Source organism: Bos mutus, chromosome 2 (assembly GCF_027580195.1).
Source record: "Bos mutus isolate GX-2022 chromosome 2, NWIPB_WYAK_1.1, whole genome shotgun sequence".
In the NCBI taxonomy this organism is placed as follows: domain Eukaryota; kingdom Metazoa; phylum Chordata; class Mammalia; order Artiodactyla; family Bovidae; genus Bos; species Bos mutus.
Genome location: NC_091618.1, coordinates 38,771,831 through 38,795,572, shown reverse-complemented (window position 1 = coordinate 38,795,572; position 23,742 = coordinate 38,771,831). Strand labels below are relative to the sequence as shown.

Sequence of the window (23,742 nt, the reverse complement as noted above, 5' to 3'; positions counted from 1 at the left end):
CTCTGGTCACAGACACAATTTTGGTTTATAAGCTCTCCTTGGTGGAAAAGTATCTTGACTTTTGTAACTGTAATCATATTATTCTTGCTGTTTGCTCTTCATATCTATAACTGTATAATGAATTTTGTATCTAAGAGGCTTGAGGCATTTAAGTTACAAATGATCAAGCTCCTATGATTACCACAGGCTTTTCCAACTATTACTTGGGGCCCTTGGATCAGAGATCCTCAGTATGAGGGTAAGGAGAATATGGTGCTTCAACAATTTAGGGTCTGCGCGCCTTACCAGCAGGAAGAAGTTACAGAAAGATTTCTCCACCCTCTTCCCTGGCAACCGTATTCTCCTAAAAGAAAAAGGGTGGAATGAAAGAGCTAAAGCTTAGGCAGACAGTCCAAGGCCCTTTAAGGAGGAGGTGAACATTCTCTCATACTTTCTTTAAGCCTTGTACAACAATGTATCTTACCCAAGAACTGGCCTTTCTTTAGGTCCAGAACTAATGATCACAAAGCACAGTGTCTTACTCCTGGAAATGCTTTTCTTAGGCTATGTGTTAATGATTATAATTGTAACAAATCTTGCTGGGAAACTGTTTCTCAAGACTTGTACCCCTGATTACACAGCAACAGTATATCTACCCAGAGATGTTGCCCAGAACGTGTTCTCCCAGGATAAGCTTGTGCCAAAGTTATCTCAGGATGTGTGCCTTGGGAAAGGGTCTGGTGGAACTCTTACAATCTTGAAGTATTCTTTTTATCTATTTTCAGCAGCTAGTTGAAAACTATATAAGACCCGTTTGAATTAGTGAAGTGGGTACTCTCCTACCCCCTTCTGATGTCTATGTCAGAAGCTTTCTCTGTCCTGTCACTTTAAATAAAAATTTTCACACAAAGCTCTGAGTGACTGAGACCTGTCTTTTGTCCTGGGATTAAATCTTCTCCTTCAGAGACCACGAATCTGGAGGCACTGTCCACTGTTCACTGTAAGCTATCAAAAGAAGATAGAGAAGGGAGTGAAAAAAGATTGGAGAGCTATCAGATTGTGGAACAAAGTCTGAACCTGAGTGAAGGAGATGAAGAGGGAAGGATGGGAGCATGTAGCTCCTACACCACAGTGAAATCTAAGGAAGTTTTGTTAAGACCATCGGGGAGTCCATGAGCCAAATTCAGTCATCAGATGAGTCCCATGCCTCCATCAATAGGCCTGCCTGACTATCCCTGCTGCTGTCAGTCATCAGAAGGTAGTGATTAATTTCAGGGTAGCAGCTGGGCCCTTGGCCAATGACTCTTTCAGCAGTTGGGGGTCTGCAAGACATATTGTCATGACAGTCATAGGATTCCTATGAAATTCACACATTTGATATTTAAGATATGTGTTTTTTGAGAATTATACCTCATATACTTTATGGAAATCATATATTGCCAACATTTCTGATGTTTTTCAGGAGGGAAGATGAGTCCCTGCCAATATTCCACTGAAGAAACTAATAAAATACTGTGCAAGACATATGACTAAACATGAAATACAATATCTGCAAAGTGGCTTCTGTTGCGTTGCTTTTCTTTTCTTTCATCAGTTCAGTTCAGTTCAGTTCAGTCGCTCAGTCATGTCCGACTCTTTGCAACCCCATGAATTGCAGCACGCCAGGCCTCCCTGTCCAGCACCATCTCCCAGAGTTCACTCAAACTCACATCCATCAAGTCAGTGATGCCATCCAGCCATCTCATCCTCTGTGGTCCCCTTCTCCTCCTGCCCCCAATCCCTCCCAGCATCAGAGTCTTTTCCAATGAGTCAACTCTTTGCATGAGGTGGCCAAAGTACTGGAGTTTCAGCTTCAGCATCATTCCTTCCAAAGAACACCCAGGGCTGATCTCCTTTAGAATGGACTGGTTGGATCTCCTTGCAGTCCAAGGGACTCTCAAGAGTCTTCTCCAACACCACAGTTCAAAAGCATCAATTCTTCAGTGCTCAGCCTTCTTCACAGTCCAACTCTTTCATAGTGATTTCCAAAAGGGAAGGGTTCATCCCTGAGTCTGCATGTTTGCCACAAACCACAACCAAAAAAGAGAATGAAAAAATGGTGATCCACAGTCGTGGTTCTGTCACACACATGTGGTGAAACACTGGAAATGTTACATCACCTGGGCTTTAGGTTTCTCCTTATTGATATGCTATGGCTGGATTAGATTATCTCTGAGCTCTCTTTCAGCTCAGAAATGTTGAGAGTTGAATGCTCTCCACTGAAATATCAAATAATAGCTCAAGAAACTAACATATGGATTCAATGTACTTATAATTTGGAGAAGTACCAAACATTTTGTTAAAATATGTAGAGGAAATTAAGCATATTGCCTTAATGATCCATGAAACCCACATGATTGTGTAGGGTCTGGGCAGGAAATCAGTCATAGAAATGGTTGCCTTAGCTGACATACGTTCCAGAGTTAAGGCTGTTCCAGACCTGAGCCGCACAGCAAGGAACCACAAGTTCCTACCAACTGAGGGTCTTGTTGAATGTGTGCAGGCTACACTGTCCTTCAGTCTCTGATCTGCTAGATTAAACCTAAAAATAATCATTCTCAGGCTATGAAGCAAACATGACCCCTGATTGCATCACTAATAGAAAGGGTGTTTTGTTGTTTTTGATGGAACAGATTTTAAAAATATGCCCCACATTTGAAGATTTTTGCCTGATGCATTTTGGATCTAAAATTGGTAGTTGGTTCTGAGTCTGTTCTGACTTTTTCCATGAATTAACTGCCTGAAGAGAGAAGGATTTCAGGTTCCAAGAAGTTTTCTTAGATAAAGAAGTTTTTATAAAATCATCCTGAATCCACATTTGGAGGTCTATAGCTATTTTAATTCATCCAACTTCATCAAAATACAGTAGGCTTTAATTAAATCAAAACATAATTACAATTATGTTTTAAATGTTAGAAATCAACAAAATGTAATTTCTCAGAGAAATAAATTCTTCAGAGGAGAACTAAATAATGCGCAAATAGTGGCAATCAGAAGCAACAGACCTAATGATGGCCAAGATTTATTCTTGGAAAATTGACATGCTTTAAGAGCATACTACCTAAAAGTTTTAGGCACAGTCTCATAATATAACTTACTGATATGTGGAGTGGGAAATCTGATCAATACTCATAGCAAGAGTAAACACACCTTCATTATGAATTAGAGGAAGAATTGGCTCAATTAACTGGAGACAATAATTCATAAGGTTATTTTTGATGTATCTTGTAATTCTACAACTAATGATGAAAATAAAGGACAACATTTAGTTAAGTCAGTTTCTGTGATAAAACATTATTTATTAAGGCAACAAAGATAATGGGGAACAAGCCTGAGATAATACCACCAAAAATCTTACCAAGAATTAGACTGAATATAATTTGATTAAAAGACCACTGAGAATCCCCAGGGAATTTGATTCTGGAGGCCAGTGGGATTTGATTACAGAACTACACAGTACTGGGGAAACAGACTCTTGGAGGGCACAAACAAAACCTTGTGTTCACCAGGACCCAGAAGAAAGGAGCAGTGACCCCATAAGAGACTGACCCTAACTTGCTTGTGAGTGCTCAGCAGTCTCTGGCAGAGGCGTGGGTGAGAGTGGCCTGCTACAGGGTGGGGGGCACTACGTGCAAGGAATGCCTGCACAGGACCTTTTGAAGGAGGTCGCCACTATCTTCATTACCTCCACCATAGTTTGGTCTCAGGTCAAACAACAGGGAGGGAACACAATCCCACCCATCAACAGAAAATTGGATTACAGATTTACTGAGTTTGGCCCTGCCCATCAGAACAAGACCCAGCTTCCCCCACAGTCAGTCTCTGTCATCAGGAAGCTTCCATAAGCCTCTTATTCTTATCTGTCAGAGGGAAGACAGAATGAAAATCACAATCACAGAAAACTAATCAAACTGATCACATGGACCACAGCCTTTCCTAACTCAATGAAACTATAAGCCATGCCATGTAGGGCCACTCAAGACTGACAGGTCATGGTGGAAAGTTCTGACAAAAAAGTGGTCCACTGGAGAAGGGAATGGCAAACCACATCACTATTCTTGCTTTGAGAACCTCATGAACAGTATGAAAAGGCAAAAAGATATGACACTGAAAGATAAACTTGTCAGGTCAGTAGGTGTCAAATATGCTACTGGAGAAGAGTAGAGAAATAACTCCAGAAAGAATGAAGAGATGGAGCCAAAGTGAAAACAAAGCCCAGTTGTGGATGTGACTGGTGATGGAAATAGCGTCTGATGCTATAAAGAACAATATTGCATAGGAACCTGGAATGTTAGGTCCATGAATCAAGGTAAATTGGAAGTAGTCAAACAGGAGATGGAAAGAGGGAACATCGACATTTTAGGAATAAGTGAACTAAAATGGACTGGAATGGGGGAATTAATGCGGATGACCATTATATCTACTACTGTGGGCAAGAATCTCTTAGAAGAAATGTAGGAGCTCTTATAATCAACAAAAGAATCTGAAATGCAGTACTTGGGTGAAATCTCAAAAACAACAGAATGATCTCTGTTTATTTCAAAGGCAAGCCATTCAATATCACAGCAATCCAAGTCTATGCCCCAACCAGTAATGCTGAAGAAGCTGAAGCTGAACGGTTCTATGGAAACCTACAAGACCTTCTAGAACTAACACCCAAAAAAGATGTCCTTTTCATCACAGGGGACTGGAGTACAAAAGTAGGAAGTCAAGAAACAGCTGGAGTAACAGGCAAGTTTGGCTTGTAGTACAAAATGAAGCAAGGCAAAGACTAACAGAGTTTTGCTAAGAGAAGGCACTGGTCATAGCAAACACCCTCTTCCAACAACACAAGAGAAGACTCGATACATGGACATCACCAGATGGAAAATAACGAAATCAGGTCAATTATATTTCTTGCAGCCAAGGATGGGGAAGCTCTATACAGTCAGTAAAAACAAGACCGGGAGCTGACTGTGGCTCAGATCATGAACTCCTTATTGATAAATTCAGACCGAAATTGAAGAAAGTAAGGAAAACCACTAGACCATTTAGATATCACCTAAATCAAATCCCTTATGATTATAGAGTAGAAGTAACAAATAGATTCAAAGGAGTAGATCTGATAGACAGAGTGCCTAAAGAACTAAGGATGGAGGTTTGTGACATTGTACAGGAGGCAGAGATCAAATCACCCCCAGGAAAAAGAAATGCAAAGAGGCAAAATGGCTACGTGAGGAAGCCTTACAAATAACAGAAAAGAAGAGAAGCTAAAGGCAAAAGAGAAAAGGAAAGATACACCCATTTGAATGCAGAGTTCCAATGAATAGTAAACAGAGATAAGAAAGCCTTCCTCAGTGATCAGTGCAAAGAAATAGAGGAAGACAATAGAATGGGAAAGCCTAGAGATCTCTTCAAGAAAATTAGAGATACCAAAGGAATATATCATGAAAAGATGAGCACAATAAAGGACAAAATTGGTATGGACCTAACAAAAGAAGAAGATATTAAGACGAGGTGGCAACAATACACAGAAAAAATGTAGAAAAAAGATTTCCATGATCCAGATAATCACAATAGTGTGATCACTCACCTAGAGCCAGACATCTTGGAACACAAGTTCAGGTGGGTCTTAGGAAGCATCACTACGAACAAAGCTAGTAGAAGTGATGGAATTCCAGTTGAGTTATTTCAAATCCTAAAAAATGATGCTGTAAAAACGTTGTACTCAATATGCCAGCAAATTTGGAAAACTCAGCAGTGGCCACAGGACTGGAAAAGGTGAGTTTTCATTCCAATCCCAATTAAAGGCAATGCCAAAGAATGTTCAAACTACCGCACAATTGCACTCATCTCACATGCTAGCAAGTAATGCTCAAAATTTTCCAGGCCAAGCTTCAACAGTACATGAATGGTGAACTTCCAGGTGTTCAGATTTAGGAAAGGCAGAGGAACAGAGATAAAATTGCCAACATCCATTGGATCATTGAAAAAGGAAGTAAGATCCAGAAAAACATCTACTTCTGTTTTATTGACTATGCCAAAGTCTTTGACTGTGTGGATCACAACACACTGTGGAAAATTCTTCAAGACATGGGAATATCAGACCACCTTACCTGCTGCCTGAGAAATCTTTATGCAGGTCAAGAAGCAATGGTTAGAACTGGACATGGAACAACTGACTGGTTCCACATTGAGAAAGCAGTACGTCAAGGCTGTATATTGTCACCCTGCTTATTTAACTTACATGCAGAGTACATCATGCAAAATGCCAGGCTGGATGAAGCACAAACAGGAATCAAGATTGCCAGGGGAAATATCAATAACTTCAGATATACAGATGACACCACCCTTATGGCAGAAAGTGAAGAACTAAAGAGCCTCTTGATGACAGTGAAAGAGGAGAGTGAAAAAGTTGGCTTACAACTCAACATTCAAGACACTAAGAATATAGCATCTGCGTCCCCTCATTTCATGGCAAATAGATGGGGAAACAATGGTAACAGTGACAGACTTTATTTTGGAGGGCTCCAAAATCACTGAAGATGGTGACTGCAGCCATGACATTAAAAGACGCTTGCTCCTTGGAAGAAAAGCTGTGACCAACATAGAAAGCATGTTAAAAAGCAGAGACATTACCTTGCCGAGAAAGGTCCATCAAATCAAAGGTGTGGTTTTCCAGTAGTCATGTATGGATGTGAGAGTTGGACTATAAAGAAAACTGAGCACCAAAGAATCAATGCTTTTGAACTGTGGTGTTGGAGAAGACTCTTGAGAGTCCCTTGGACTGCAAGGAGATCCAACCAGTCCATCCTAAATGAAATCAGTCCTGACTATTCATTGGAAGGACTGATGCCGAAGCTGAAACTACAATACTTTGGCCACCTGATGTAACTGACTGATTGTAAAAGATCCTGATGCTGGGAAAGATTGAAGGCAGGAGGAGAAGGAGATGACAGAGGATGAGATGGTTGGATGGCATCACCAACTCAATGGACATGAATTTGTTCAAGTTCCTGGAGTTTGTGATGGACAGGGGAACCTGGAATGCTGCAGTTCATGGGGTCACAAAGAGTCGGACACGACTGAGCAACTGAACTGAACTGAACTGAACTGAAAAGACAACAGACAAAAGATAGTGCCAGCCATCTCCTGTACCTGGTTGAAATACCTGTAATATTTCTCTAATACATCCAAAGCAATTAAGAAAACAAAAGGGCAGCTACCTGTTTTTCAGTGTTCACCAAAAGAGCCACCTTGTTCTTATCTGTCTTGGTCTTGTTATCAACAGACTTAAAAAAGTTCTAATTTGAAGTAACTGGCCAGGAATAATGAAGGTGACCAAAAAGGAGAAGACCCAAGCCAGTGAATGATTATCATAGGCCCTCACTCACCTAAAGTGAGAGTCTTTATAGAAACTAAAAGAAAGCAAATTTATATTCCAGTCTGTACTAGCAAATACTAAGCTACTCTGAGATACATGGAAACTGGGTTCTAGACCTGACCCTGCTGTGAACTCACTGGCACATGTCACTTAGGCTTTTTGGGTTCCAGCAGCATCTGTAAATGTGAGAACCTCGCACGTGGGAGCTCTTCCTTCTACAAATCATCCTATCTCTTTGACTCTAACACTTCAAGACCATCACCACACAGTCCAGAGCACATAAGCAGGAATAGTGGAACAGCTAATAGGAAAAATCAACACTAACTCATCTAGCCTCTTAAGTCTCAGCCATTTTTAAAAAGACTTTTTCTTGATGTGAACCATTTTAAAGGTATTTATTGAATTTGTTACACTATTGCTTCTGTTTTATGCTTTTTTTTTTCTGTGGCCACGAAACATGTGGGATCTTAGCATCCTGACCAGGGGTTGAACCTGCACCCCTGCACTGGAAGGCCGAGACGTAAGCACTGGACTACCTCAGGAGGAGGAGGACCTGAGGAGTCCCTCTCAGTCGTTTTTGTTGAGGAGTTTTTGCTAATCATCCACCTTTATGAGCTTTAGCCAGTTTTTCCTGCTAGGCAGTTCCTCATTTTATTTCTAAGAACTACACATCAGAAACCTTTTTGTTGCAAACCAATGACCCTCGGGTTAACCAGCCTTCTGAGGTGTTTTGTTTGGTCCTAAAGAACTGTACTCAGCTTGAAAGGCAAGGTCACTGGGCAAGAGCTTTGTAGTGCAGGCAGCTGCCCCCTTCTTGTGCTGATGATTCACGCTTGACCTCTGTAGACCTGAATTTTCATCCCTTACACGGAGATAAGCTTTGTTTTCACATAAACCAGGAAAAGTACACTGATGCACAGAATATTTTTTAAACACTTATTTTCAAATAATTGGTACTTTTCCTTTCTCCCTCAAAACTTCAGGGAACCATAGGTGCTTAGCGACACAACACTAAGAAGGGACATACACACACAGAGAGACTCAAACACACAAAAATAATTCTACTTCGATGATGTTATATAGAGTTTTGCAGTTAGAAAAATATCAAAAATAATCTCAATTTTTAGCCCATACATATGTTTTGGTTGTTTTGGTAAACAAAATCTTCTTTGAACTTAAAAAAGATGGAGAAAATGGGATAGAGACTGTTAACTGGAGGAGAACAAAATCTTTCTGAAGCTTCTGAATTGCCAAGGTCACCTTCTGGCCCCAAGTGAAAATTGTTCAGTTGTGTTCGACTCTTTGCTACCCTGTGGACTATACAGCCCATGGAATTCTCCAGGCCAGAATACTGGAGAGGGTAGCTGTTCCCTTCTCCAGGGGATCTTCCCAACCCAGGGATTGAACCCATGTCTCCTGCATTGCAGGTGGATTCTTTACCAGCTGAGCCACAAGGGAAGACCAAGAATACTGCAGTGGGTAGCCTATTACTTAACCAGTGGATCTTCCTGACCCAGAAATTGAACCGGGGTCTTTGCAGGAGGATTCTTTACAAACTGAGCTATCAGGGAAGCCCAGAATCCCTGATATCTGGCCCTGGAATCATGATATTAATATTATTCTCAAAAAAAAAAAATTATTCTCTTTGCTGAGAAGAAGTTTAGTCATGACTCTCTTAATTGTTTCCCTAAATTTCTACCCTTCACATCCATTTCTTAATTCTGAGTATTCTGCACACAGAGAACCTTATTCTATGAAATGAGTTATTCCAAATTCTGTACACAATAGAGCTGCCTTAGTTCCTTTGAAAGTGAAAGTGAAGTAGCTCAGTCGTGTCCAACTCTTTGTGACCCCCATGGACTGTAGCCCACCAGGCTCCTCAGTCCATGGGACTTCCCAGGCAAGAATACTGGAGTGGGTTTCCATTTCCTTCTCCAGGGGATCTTTAGTTCCTTTACTTGGTTACAATTGTTCACTATAAGCTTGTGTCTGTGCAGATTTCAGGACTTAGATATTTTTAGGGATTAATTTCCCTCCTTTCTGTGGAACCAGCACAGAGAAGTCCAAATGTTCTCCTGGGCTAATTAACTACTTTGGGAGCCCGGCATCTCAGAGTAGAAAGAGTTCTCAAAGGTCATTTAGTCTAACCATTCATCAGACACTTAAACCTCATCTGTCATTTAATGTTGGTAGTTAAAATATGGCATGTTTATTTATCTTTACTGAAAAAGGACTGATGCTGAAGCTGAAACTCCAATACTTTGACCACCTGATGCAAAGAACTGACTAATTAGAAAAGACCCTGATGTGGAGAAGGGTTGAAGGCAGGAAGAGAAGGGGACGACAGAAGATGAGACAGTTGGATAGCATTACCGACTCAATGGACATGAGTCTGGCAAGCTCTGAAAACTGGTGATGGACAGGGAAGTCTGGCGTGCAATAGTCATGGGATTGCAAAGAGTCAGACGTGACTGAGTGACTGAACTGACTGACTGACTGAAAAAGAACTCTCTCTGGTAAAGCATGCCACACCAGATCAAGGCAGCCTTGTTAAGTCTTATGGTGAGCTCACATCACTTCCTATTTCTACTCATATCGTCAGTTCTGTACTTATTGTGCCTAAAGTGACATTTCTTAATACATTTTGATGTCCCTGCATTACTGCCTGTTTCTGCACCCTAGAAATTTCTAATCCCTTCAAGTCATTGCTTCACCAGTTTAATGGTTCTTTGGTAAATTTGGTCCAATCAATTTTTGCCAAAAAAATAATGCCCAACTCAGGCTACTCAGGCAGCCCTAGCGGTAAAGAACCCTCCTGCCAATGCAGGAGACATAAGAGACTTGGGTTTGATCCCTGGATCAGGAAGCTCCTCTGGAGAAGGGCATGGTAACCCACTCCAATATTATTGCCTGGAGAATCTCATGGACAGAGGAGCCTGTCAGGCTACAGTCCACATGGTCGCAGAGTCAGACACGACTGAAGTGACTTAGCATGCATGCACAATACCCAGTTCAGAATAGGACACTTTCTACGACTTGAGTTCCTGAACAGAAATTCCAGCTTCGTCCTGGATGTACTAATATCTAAATCACATTTCTGGGCAAGAGCTCATCCTTAACAGTTCTGTGAAACACTGGGGGGATTAATGAAGCCAGACACAGCTGTTAAAGTTTCCTTCCTGGAGAAATTTACCTGAGATTCATAACTCTTTCCCTACTCTTCAAAACTGAACAAAACTATTAACAAAATGAAAATGAAAATCTGGTTCATTTATGTTTCAGGCTAAAAATTTTATTCAGTTTTTTTATACCTGCAATTTCTTCGTTAATATTTAATTTAGATTTGAGTAATGTACTCGGTTTTATTTGTGTGTGTTGCAGATATTTTTATCTGCTGAAATGCTTTGATTATTATTATATATTCTATTCTAGCATTTTGTAGGAATGTCACTTCCATTTTCTACTCATTTTATCTCCATCCTCCCAGACTAGCCCAGAGCAGTTGTATGTGGAGATAGCTGACTAGATTTTCAGGCTAATTTGGTTTCTTATTCTTAGTATACTCTTATGGCTCACAGCTACGGCCAGGTTGCAGTCAAACTGAACATGTGGAAGCTGGTGGAGTGCAGGATGGGCTGTACCAAGGAGACATGGGAGAATTCATGCTCTGCAGGTTCACAAAACTCACAAGAAAAAAAGAATTCTAACTATGTTGTGTACATCCTCAGTCATGTCTGACTCTTTGCAATCCCATGGACAGTGGCCCAGAAGGCTCTTCTGTCCATGGGGTTTCCCAAGCAAGAATACTGGAGTGGGTTGCCATTTCCTTCTCTAGGGGATCTTCCTGACCCAGGGATCGAACCCACGTCTTCCACATCCCCTGCATTAGTAAGTGGATTCTTTACCATTACACTACCCAGGAAGCCTAACAATGCATGGTAACAGATGTTAATTAAACAGTGTGGTGATCACATGCCAATAGTATATACAAAATATATTTCTTAATTTAAAAAAATAATTCAGGAAACCCAGTATCTTCAGAAAGCAGAGAGAAAGCAAAGAATCTACCCTCATATGATCTCAAACTCATCATCATATTAATCAGGTTGGGCCCTGAATAAATGACTTCTTCCCCCTCCCCCAGCCTGCCTCCATCTCCTGCCCACCCCCACTCCCACCTCAGCAAAAACATTTCCAGAAATGCTAGTACTCCCCTTCTGCCACCAGCTTATCAGGGGTTGAAAGTTGTGTGGCAGGAAAGTATCTTCATCTCTGTTCTAGCCTGTTCACAGATGATCTCATTTCATCTGCACAAAAGACCTGCAAAGCAGTTACTGTTAGTCTCATTTTACAGATTAGGTAGTTGAGGTTCATAAAGGTGAAAAAAATTATCCAGAATATTACAGCTACTAAGGTTATTAATAATGGTGCTCTCATGGGGTCATGGGGTCATGTTCCACCTCCCTGGAAATCTATGCTTTTTTTTTTCTTCTAATTGCACTAAATTACCATGAATCCTATTTTTTCTAAGAATATGTCCTTTATACAACAACGACAACAAAACGGAAGCAGTATCACATGCTTCAGGGGAAAACAAAAACAAACAAACAAGACACAGTGAAATCTCTCACCCCAGATCAGGAGGCTGCAAACTTTTTCTCTAAAGGGCTAGATGAATATTTTAGGCTTTGCTGAGTACGTGATCTCTGTGACACCTCTGAGACGCTGCCAAGGTGGGATGAAAGCAGCATTAGACAAGAGGGAAACAAATGAAAGCACCTGAAAAACAAACACTTTTTACAAAGCTTTATTTACAAAAGCACGTGTGAATTTGAACCTCTCCTGGGGATCCATACACCCGGAAGAACTGGGTTGCCCAAGAAGACCTCTTTCCTCCCTGTCACCATGCTATGCGGCCATGCAAAAGCATGGGAGATCACCTTTTTAGGAGGGACAGGATATCTAATGTGATACATCTGATGAGAAGGGCCAACTCATCAGAAAAGTTCCTGATGCTGGGAAAGACTGAAAACCAAAGGAGAAGAGGGCATCAGAGGATGAGATGGTTGAATAGCATCACTGACTCAAGGGACATGAACTTGGGCAAACTCTGGGAGGTAGTGAGGGACAGGGTGGCCTGTTGCGCTGCAGTGCATGGGGTCACAGAGTCAGACGTGACTTAGCGACTCAACAACAACAGGATATCTGAAAGGTCTGACCTGTTTTGCACAAGTCAAGAGAAGCAAACAAGAATTTGCTTCTTCAGTTGTTCAATATGTGCTCTTCATAGATGGCAAACATATTTTCCAAACTTAACGTGAATTTTTTGACAGTTTTTTGAGGAAAACAACTAAATCAAGAATGAGCATAATGTTTTCTAGTTGATTTCAGTAGTACCTTACCCTAATCAGAAATTATGTGCATAACTGCAGGTAGTCTGAAGGTAAACTGCAGGTAATACCTTCATAGTATTTTGTCCCTGTCTTTTAGATAACTTTATTTTCCCTTATTCTTATTCTATTTTCAATTAAGCTTAACAAGGAAGAATAATTTGGGAGAAAAATAAAAGTCATGAACTCTACTTTTTTATTTTCAATTTAGAAATTACATCTGTACAAAGTTTTCACCCAGAACAAATACATTTTAAAAATAATTAATACTGAGAGGAAAGACAGTGGAACAATAAGTAACTGTCATCGTGTGGCAGGTTGACATTTAAAAGATTTAAATTTAAAATTATATTTTTGAAAGGATATTATTTCTTTACTGTGTTAATTGAACTACTTCCAAGGAACAGCTCAAGGAAGAGTCAAATTAAGTTTATCAATGTTTTCTAAAATATCCATGAATGTTATTAACTCTCTTTTCTTGTAATAGGCACAACCACACTTATAACAGACATAAGCCAGCAATTATTCAATCTTGCTATCTCTTAACAGATCAACAATGAATTAGGGCTCTTCTGGTAGCTCAGTGATAAAGAATCTGCCTGCCAATGCAGGAGACCTGGGTTCGATTCCTGGGTTGGAAGATCCCTTGGAGAAGGAAATGGCAACCCACTCCAGCATTTTTGCCTGGGAAATCCCATGGACAGAGGAGCCTGGTGGGCTACATGGGGTCTCAAAGAGTCAGACACAACTGAGCGACTAAAGAACAGAAGAACAGAAATTCAGAAAATAAACAAGAATTACAAGTATACATTGATTTGATAACCCACAGCAGGAGACAATTACATAAAATCTATCTGGAGATGAACATCATTCTTTTCACAAAAACCACAGTTAAAATTCTTCCAAAATTATATAAGTTATACAAGAAGAATGGATGGCCATATTTTCCATTTTCCTAGAAAATTTTTAGTGTTTGATAGGCCAGCCAACGGAGATATTTCATGGAGGATTTTGGCAAGGGCCTAATTGAGTTTTTCTGGGGCTATCAGTTGACTGTTCTGGATTTTCCCAATCATTATCATAAACTTTTTAAACTGATTATTTTGTGATATTTTGTACACTTGCAAAGAAAATAATAAGCTCTCCATAGATATGTCTTCCAGTTTTACAAAGCATTTAAATTAACAAGCATATTTAGCTGTTAATCTACTAAAGAATTTCCTGTAGCTTTCATTACTTCGGTTCAGTTGCTCAGTCATGTCCAACTCTTTGTGACCTCATGAACCGCAGCATGCCAGGCCTCTCTGTCCATCACCAACTCCCGGAGTCCACCCAAACTCATGTCCATTGAGTCAGAGATGCCATCCAACCATCTCATACTCTGTCATCCCCTTCTCCTCCTGCCCTCAATCTTTCCCAGCATCAGTCTTTTCAAATGAGTCAGCTCTTCACATCAGGTGGCCAAAGTATTGGAGTTTCAGCTTCAACATCAGTCCTCCAATGAAACCCAGGACTGATCTCCTTTAGGATGGACTGGTTGGATCACTTTTATAGTAATGTTTAAAATTAATGAAATTGTTTACTTTTTAAAGAGTCAAAAGGGGAGCTAGAAATAAAAACCTCTTTGATTCCTTAGCATCCCAAAGTCATGAATTATTCCCAAATCATCAGTGTATCTGTTTAGCCTTACTAGTTAACACATTAATATGCTTTACAGGGTGACACAAGTTTGGCTAAATTAAACAAAATATGCTTTTCATGAAGAACTGGATACTATAAGAAAGTATAGAATAGTTATTGTATATTTACTGTTACTGCCCTTTTCATTTTTATAGTGGTGGTGGTTTAGACACTAAGTGTGTCCGACTCTTATGACCCCAAGGACTGTATAGCCAGCTAGTTTCCTCCGTCCATGTGATTTCCCAGGCAAGAATACTGGACTGGGTTGCCATTTCCCTCTCCACATTTTTATAGTAAGCCCTGTCAGTAAATAATATTAATTTAGGATTGGGTAAAGGAAGCTTCAAAAGCTCTGTTTTGTGAATGGACACAAATTGAACAAACACAGTCATAACATTCTCTTTCACTGGATAAGATTAGTAAGGAAGGAGGATTGATCGTTACACTAGTTATGTGAAAACAGTTAAACAGTTATATGAAAAAGTAAAAGTATTTCATAATGCTGAAACAAATGCAAAAAAATAACTACTAGAAAGAAGCAGGTTAAATGATTCTGCTGCTGCTGCTAAGTCACTTCAGTCATGTCCGACTCTGTGCGACCCCATAGACGGCAGCTCACCAGGCTCAGAACGCTGGAGTGAGTTGCCCTTTCCTTCTCCAATGCATGAAAGTGAAAAGTGAAAGTGAAGTCGCTCAGTCGTGTCCGACTCTTAGTGACCCCATGGACTGCAGCCTTCCAGGTTCCTCCGTCCATGGGATTTTCCAGACAAAAGTACTGGAGTGGGGTGCCATAAATGATTCTAGGAACTCCTATATGCTGATATTAGTTCATGATCCCACCATCCAGTGTGGGAAAAACCTTTTGTAGCTTTCACATGATTTATCACATCTAAAATTATAATTTAATTAGTCTACTTTTAGCATCCATCTACATTGGCTAGAATAAAATTCAAAAGGGTAGGCTCTCCACCTATTTTGTGCAATAATTATTCTAAACACCTAGGGAAATTATTGGGAGAAGGCAATGGCACCCCCTCCAGTACTGTTGCCTGGAAAATCCCATGGATGGAGGAGCCTGGTAGGCCGCAGTCCATGGGGTCGCTAAGAGTCAGACACGACTGAGCGACTTCACTTTCACTTTCCACTTTCATGCATTGGAGAAGAAAATGGCAACCCACTCCAGTGTTCTTGCCTGGAGAATCCCAGGGACGGGGGAGCCTGATAGGCTGCAGTCCATGGGGGTCGCACAGAGTCGGACACGACTGAAGAGACGCAGCAGCAGCAGCAGCAGCAGCAGCAGGGCAGTTATTTGGCAAAGAATAGTAAGAACATTCAATAAGAATAAACTTTTCTTTCTGAATCATAGTAGTAAAAGGATAAAGTTTAATTCCTCTTTTAAGGAGGGTTTTGTAATCATGGTGATTTAATTCAAATTTGGATAGAAGAGGTGTATTTTGCTCTGATGAAAACAGTTTAATAAGAAGACAGAAGAATTTTAGAAATTAGATATTAACTAGGGTGGGACTATGGGAAGTATTATTCAATTATTTTAGCTGCTGCTTTATGTTCTTGTCCTCTAGGATAAGGTAATTTGATTGGCTCAACACTAAGATGATAGGGGTCTGAAACAGATTTCTCTATGGAGTAATAATTCACTTTTTGTAATCTGCACATAAAAGAATAGTTAATATATCTGTAAAACTAAATAACTTGAAAGAACAACAGAAAGTACAACATACTATTTCCTCATATCTTAATTTTCAGTTTTTTAAAAAAGGATCATAAAACCTGTTTGGCTACTTTTGTATTTGCTGACACTTGTTTCTCTCTTTTTAGTGATGAATAGAATTTTATGTGTTAAAGCTAAGTATCTTCTAAAGCCTCTGGTATTTCCAAACTGAACATCTTCATTTTGTAGAAAAAGTAAACCAGAGAGGTTTCTTGAGTTATTTACTGTCATAGAGCTAATTAAGATACTAAATTTCTTTTAATCATAAATTATATCATCATATCGGAGAAGGCAATGGCAACCCACTCCAGTACTCTTGCCTGGAAAATCCCATGGACAGAGGAGCCTGGTAGGCTGCAGTCCATGGGGTCTCAAAGAGTCAGACATGACTGAGTGATTTCACTTTCACTTTTCACTTTCATACATTGGAGAAGGCAATGGCAACCCACTCCAGTGTTCTTGCCTGGAGAATCCCAGGGATGGGGGAGCCTGGTGGGCTGCTGTCTATGGGGTCGCACAGAGTCAGACATGACTGAAGCGACTTAGCAGCAGCAGCAGCATATCATTGTATATAACTCAAATGTTCAAAAATATATTATCATATATTCTATTGTAGTGTTTTAGTATGCAGCTTTGTTTAATTTTAGAATTCAATATTATTCTTTTCTGTTGTAGCAGGCAATTTAAAAAAAATTTTCCTGTTAAAAATGAAAAAAATCTCTGCTACTTTTTGAGAATGAGGCCAATTATATTTTTTCATTTTCCTTAGAAGAAAATGTATACTTCCTGTTGTTGAGGTTGAATTACATAACTATTTATTTAATAATGACATACAAGAAGCTTTTAGGGCAAAAAGGAATAACCAACTGAGAAAAATTTTCTCTAGGCTATGATTAGATTTTTCTTATTCACATTTTGTATATAGGATATGTATGACAATAGCACAAAGAAATGAAGAGTGAAATATGAATCAAGATCTCTTTTTGATGTTTACTGGCTTATGTTTTTATTTTGTTTAGGACTTAATATTTTAAGAAGACTTAAAAAAAAAAAAGTCTGCTATAATTCCCAGTTTTACCATTAATGACTGTTTAGTAAATAAAGACAATGATTAAAATTTTTCAAGTAAAAAATTTCACCAGTCTTGCTGCCTGAGTAATTTTTAATATCTTTTTCTTGGTTTAATTAAATTATTTGACATCAGACATTTAAAATATATTATGCTTTAAGAAGGGCTTCCCTGGTGGCTCAGACGGTAAAGAAACTATCTGTAATGTGGGAGACCTGGGTTTGATTCCTGGTTTGGGAAAATCCCCTGGAGGAGGGCATGGCAACCCACTCCAGTGTTCTTGCCTGGAGAATCCCCATGAACAGAGCACCTGGCGGGCTATAGTCCATGGGGTCACAAAAAGTCAGACACAACTGAATAACTAAGCACAGCACAGAGAAAAGTTTAGCAATTTTAAAACAGAAAGAATAATCTTATATTTTAAATGTAAGTTTATTTTCTCCTCTGCTATTCTGAGGTAGAATTATTTTCCATTAAATACATATTTTATCACAGAATGTATTTAGAATTTGAATAACTTAAAATGCATATGATGCAATTTACTTCTTCCTGTTTTTCTTATTACCATGAAATTGAAAATTTTACTTCATGAAAGGAGAGATACTTTATACATTTTGTACAGTCTGCATTTCACAACTGCTCTCATAAATTGATCAAACATGAATTGCCTTTAAGTTATCTCCTGTTCTTAGCATGAATACTATAAATACATTAAAACAATGAATTCTCATATTAAATATGCAGACGGCTTGTAAGACCTTGATAGAAGACAATTTGGGGTTCCCTGATAGCTCAGTTGGTAAAGAATCCACCTGCAATGCAGGAGACCCTGGTTCAATCCCTGGGTTGGAAAGATCCCATGGAGAAGGGAAAGGCTACCGACTCCAGTATTCTGGCCTGGAGAATTCTATGGACTTATTGTCAACATGGTTGTGAAAAGTCAGACACAACTGAGTGATTTCACTAGACTATTGATGGAAAGAGTTGCCTTTGTCTCAACTGATTAATATTCAGGCTAATCCTGCTTTGTATGTTTATACCAAGCTCCCTTGAGAACCTTGGTACCTTTCTGTGACCAGTGTTAGGGAAGTGCAGCTGCTTCTTATTGAAACAAAGTCAATTACAAAGTTTCATGGTATACAGCCTATTATTTTTAGAGTAAAAATATAATTTGTTAGTTTTAAATATTTTATGCTCAGGAGGCCTTAAAAATACTACAGGAAAGATTACAATTACTAGGAACTTCATTATTTGATACATATCTTTGGGAAAATAAACATTGATCCAAAGTTTCAAATAATAAAATAATCGGTTGGGAGAAAGTTTGTCACATCCTTTTGGGAAAGCCTGCTTATAAGCCTTTAGAGGATAGACCCTCATGATTTAAGCTTTTCATATTTTCTTGCCAACATACTTAGTATTACATGCTTTATTTGACAGTGCTTCAATTCCCCATTTTATATCCTGAATTGTTTCCTAAAAGACTATTGTTGCTCTTGCTGCTTTTCCTCAAGAGCTTAGAGGAAAAGCTTAAACGCCCTAGTAACACATTTGGAATATGCAGGATAAGAACAGATTATATCATTGCTAACCTCTGTGCCCAATGTCTCTATACTGCTTGTTTTTTTTTCTGTTCATACAGTAGTAAAATCTTTCCCCATGATCTTCTAACTAGTATAAGTTGATGCCCTCCAGTTTCAGTCTCCTGAAAAGTTATACCTACGAGGAAATCGACTCAGCTTTAAAGTTTGCAGGTTAGAAGGTTGAGGGTAATGGCAAAATTTAAAAAGCAACATGAATAACCAACTAATCCTCCAGGATCTAAAAAGCAAACCAATAAATCGCTAAGATTCAAATGAAACAATTTCATCTTCAGACAACCATTTAGAAACCTTCAAAACAGAGCCCCAAACTGCAATCAGCTTCTAGACCAGGTTGTGAACTTGTCAAAGCCCAGTTTCAGTGCATTCTCATTGCCAGTGCTTCACAGCCCCCTTTCCCCAGCCCACTGTTCACACACTAATCCCCAGTTGTCCAGAACTTTCCATGTGATATCCACCTCATTCTTTTTCTTTTTGGCCCAGTGCCATGAGCTAATGTTTCCAGAATTTATCACATCAGGATTTATCAGGTCCGTGTTTTGTTCTCTCAGGATCTTTTCATGATAAATTAGCAAGTCGTACTGGGAAATTCATCTACATTGAGCTGTAAAGGGAAAGCAATTTCATTATGTCCTATGGCTAGGAGATCAAATATTTGTAGTTTAAAGGGTATTATGAGATTCACAATACCTTAAACCAGTAGTCTTCAAATATTTATCTTTTAAAAATTAGCATCATCTAGTGATCAAACTGTGTTTTCAAATAAAATTTTCTATAAAATAGGTACAAGTGAAAACACTCCCATTCAAGTAGGGAATAGGACAGGGATACTGCATTTTCCCCTCCTCCCTTCTCTCTGAGTGGCCTCAGAGCATCTCTGAGGAATTTCTGCAGTTCCACAAACACAGCCTGCAAATGATCCCATTAATGCAGGGGGATAACTGCTTGTAAGAATGTCAGGCACATGTCTAGCACTTTGAAATCAGTGGTTTTTAACAGGGCTGATTCTGCTCGCCATGGGGACTTTGGGAAATATCTGAACACAGTTGTCATATCTGGGAGAGGAAGGAAGCAGGTGCTACTGGCATCTAGTGGGCAGCGAACAGGATGTTGTTAAACATCCTACAATGTTCCAGCCTAAAATGTCACCACAGTACTGAGATTGAGAACGCCTGCTCATAGAGAGTAGGGCACCAGAAGCTGCTGGGAGTTGGGGGAGGAAACGGGGACTGTGGGGAAAGAGGGAAGACTCCAGTCCCTGGAATCAGAGACTTAACTAGACAGCAACTTGGGCTTGCTCAGGGTTGGGGAAGGTAGAGAAGGCAGAAGCTTTGCAAAATTGTGGGATTTAAAACTTGGTTATATTTTCAGGGTAACTTGCATTTGACAGCAGCTAGATCCAAACAAAAAGGCTTAGCACTTAGCTAGCAAAGATATTAAATAGAAATTTACTATGTGACTAATAACCACCATCAGTTGCCTCATGAACTCCAAAGTTGAGGGCTTCCTGCCTGTGGTGCGGGAGGAACTGGCTGCGTCTGGAGGTGACCCTGGTCCACTCAGTCTCCAGGGAGCAGAGCTGAGCCAGGTGCATGAACAGGGCTTCCTGGGGTCCAGCGCCCACCACCTGTCTTCCTCCGGTGTAATGTCTACTGCATCCGCTCCTGAGCCGTGAGGATGGGAGAAGCTTCTCTCAGGGGAAAATCCCATCCTCCTTCAACCGTCCTGCGGAGAAACCAGGTGCCTCTGTGTCCCACATCCTCACACCAAGGGAAAGCTCTCTCATCTAGACGCCTCCCGCTGGGCCCCATCCTGACCTCTGACCCGGTCACTACCCCGAGTCGTTCCTCAAAAAGAGATCACTTAGAATACTTAAAAGATAAATAAAATATTTCATTACAAGTGTTAACCCGGTTAAGCGCTTTTGCTCGCTTCCCATCTCCTGAATAGGCTTCATTTAAAGGCCCCAGAGGCACCAAGTGACAGTTTTACGCGGGTCATCAGTTCGAAAGCTCTGGAGAGTCTAAGAGAAAACATACAGTAAGTCCCCCACCCCACCCCCGCCGTCATTATATAGAAAAGAGACAGAAAGGAAATCCTCCTCACCCGGGGGCCCCTTTTGTGTTGTTCCTGCCAACGCAGCAGCCCTCCCGCTATATAGAGCGCGCGCCGGCCCCACCGCACTGAACTCCATCCCCGCGTCCAGCAGCCATGGGGAAGGTGAGCCCCGCGCCGGCGGGAGGGGCCCGCAGCCCGGCTGGAGGCCAGGCCTCTGAGCCTCTCCTTCCCTTCCTTGCAGATCACCTTCTACGAGGACCGGGGCTTCCAGGGCCGCCACTATGAGTGCAGCAGCGACCACTCCAACCTGCAGCCTTACTTCAGCCGCTGCAACTCCATCCGCGTGGACAGTGGCTGCTGGATGATCTACGAGCAGCCCAACTTCCAGGGCCCCCAGTACTTCCTGCGGCGCGGTGACTACCCCGACTACCAGCAGTGGATGGGCCTCAACGACTCCATCCGCTCCTGCCGCCTCATCCCCCACGTGAGTCCGGTCCCCCTGGGCCTGCCGTGGCCTCGCGTCAGCCGTGGTCAGGCTGTAGGACGGTGGCCTTCCTTTGCTGGTCCTAACTGGATGCTCTTTTCCTTTTTAATATCTCTTAATTGAGAATGCAATGCTCTTAACTGAGATTGCATTTTCCTTTGCTAATATAAACTCACCTCTACTGGGGAAAAGTGGCATGGTATCTGTTCAGAGTGTCAGAACACTCTGCCACAGGTGATGAACTCCTCACACTCAGGTGGTACTTAGGCTAGTCCCTGGGCTATTTCTCTCTTTCCTCAACTGTAAAATGGGGCTACTAGGGCGGCTAATTCATAGAGCTGTGATGAGGTGGGAAGGAGATTGCCTGTCACCTGGCAAGCCACCCTTCCCCCTACAGATATTGACTACTTTGAACATCCAGGGTCTCTCAAGTCCTGCTTTTTGATTCAGCAAAACCACTAACCAGCAATGTGATTCCAGTAGCCCCTGCAAAGCCATTGCTATCCAAATAAAGCCCAAACAGCCTGGAATTCCACAGTTAGGGATGCTGTAATGTGACTGTGACCAAGTCCTGTGGAAAATGTACCGCTTTGAGTAAGTTTGAAAGCCCCTCAGAGGGTTTAATGCCTTGATAGGACCCAGACTAGCATTAGGAGCCTGGAAATCTCAGCTTCCACCTTCCAGTGCTGACTCTTCTGATTACAGCCTGAAAGCTCTAATCATTAGTTTCTCATAAAAGAAGATAACATGGTGTGTTAGGCGGTTGTGAAGATCAGATTAGACAACGGACATGTGAACCCTTTGCAAACCATGGAAGATGCCTTATTAGCAGTTTTTATGCCTCAGAATGAATTGCTTATGAGAACCTTTGCTAAGGAGGGTTTTATGGTGGAAGAAGGAAAACTGAATATGTACATGCCAGGACGAAACAAGCAGATAAAAGCACAAGTGCTTAGAAGAGACAGACAGGATTCACCCAGGACTAACAGCCTCCCTTCCATTTTCCTAAAGGTCTAAAATCTATCCATCTAGGCAGGCCTCCTTCATGATTTTTAGCTTCTATTTTTATTAATAACCTAAAATATATTTTGACACATCACATGTTAGAGCTGAGAAATGAAACTTAACCGTTAACAATGGCTCTTGCTTTTCAGGACTTCAGAATAGCAGGACTCAAAGCAGAAAGGCAGGAATTAGATGTCTGGGCTTAATGGTCATCTTCTGTGCCTTACTTACGCTGGGGAAAGCAATTCTGCTTCGTCTCTCCCCAGCCTCTTCTAATGCTACTGAGATCCAAAATAATGCCTTTTGCAAGAGATATATTTGCTTTTTTATTTTAACATCTAATTATTTTATATCCTCTGAGGGGACTCCAGACCACCAGAAATCTATCAAGGAAAGAACAAAAAATTATATATAAAAATTGTTTCTTAAGAATGGTACTAAGTAGGTACTAAATGTGGTTCATGTAGGTTGTGGCCCTGGAAAACTCTAGGGAGAACCATGCATATCTTGATCTATGTGAATAGCACACCCTTCAGTTCTGCAGTTTGCAGTCTACCCAGTTGCACACGGTGGCTCTGGTGTTGCCTGTCTTTTAAACTTGTCATCTCTGATGTAAAAAAGACTTTGTAAATGCCCATTCCCCCAGGGGTGTGAGTGATTAGTGGCTAAGGACTAGGTTCTCTGACTTCTCCCATGTGCCGATTGCTGAACCCACAGACTGGTTCCCACCGGCTGAGGATCTATGAGCGAGAGGACTATCGAGGCCAGATGGTGGAGATCACAGAGGACTGCTCCTCACTCCACGACCGCTTCCACTTCAGTGAGATCCATTCCTTCAATGTGCTGGAGGGCTGGTGGGTCCTCTACGAGATGACCAACTACCGGGGGCGGCAGTACCTGCTGCGGCCGGGGGATTACAGGCGCTACCACGACTGGGGGGCTACAAATGCCCGAGTGGGCTCCTTGAGGAGGGCCGTGGATTTCTATTGAAATATTTTTACTCTACCCTTTTCTCCACATGAAAGTTAATAAAATATTTCCTGTGTGCTTGATGCAATAATGTGTCTCTCTCTTCCTTTCAAGCTCCTTGAAAGGGCTTAACAAAAATAAAGCTGGGAATAATACAGATTTTCTTATAAGTATCAGCGGGAAAGGTGATGTGGAGTTGCAGTAAAGAGGACAGGCTCAGGACAGAATGCCTGGTGCCACAACCACTAAAGAGCTTTAGTTGATCAACAAGTTGCTTAACATTTCTGTGCCTCAGTTTCCTAATTTGCAAAACTTGGTGTAATGATACTCTTCATTTCTTAAGTTTGTGGGGGTGGATTAAATAAGTTCTTCTTTT

At 40.9% G+C, this 23,742-nt stretch overlaps 1 protein-coding gene across 1 annotated transcript; it reads left to right on the top strand.

Moving 5' to 3' along the window:
- Positions 1 to 21,061: 21,061 nt before the first annotated feature.
- LOC102268661 (gamma-crystallin F) lies at positions 21,062 to 23,387 on the top strand. The gene is made up of 3 exons (XM_005888994.2): positions 21,062 to 21,070; positions 21,150 to 21,392; positions 23,115 to 23,387. Exons 1-3 carry the CDS (start codon positions 21,062 to 21,064, stop codon positions 23,385 to 23,387), a joined length of 525 nt encoding a protein of 174 aa, XP_005889056.2.
- Positions 23,388 to 23,742: the final 355 nt, after the last annotated feature.

Bases quoted from the DNA above. Each gene is read 5' to 3' on its own strand.
- LOC102268661 (XM_005888994.2), top strand. The intron at 21,393-23,114 runs GTGAGTCCGGTC...CTGAACCCACAG, and splicing joins CCTGCCGCCTCATCCCCCAC to ACTGGTTCCCACCGGCTGAG.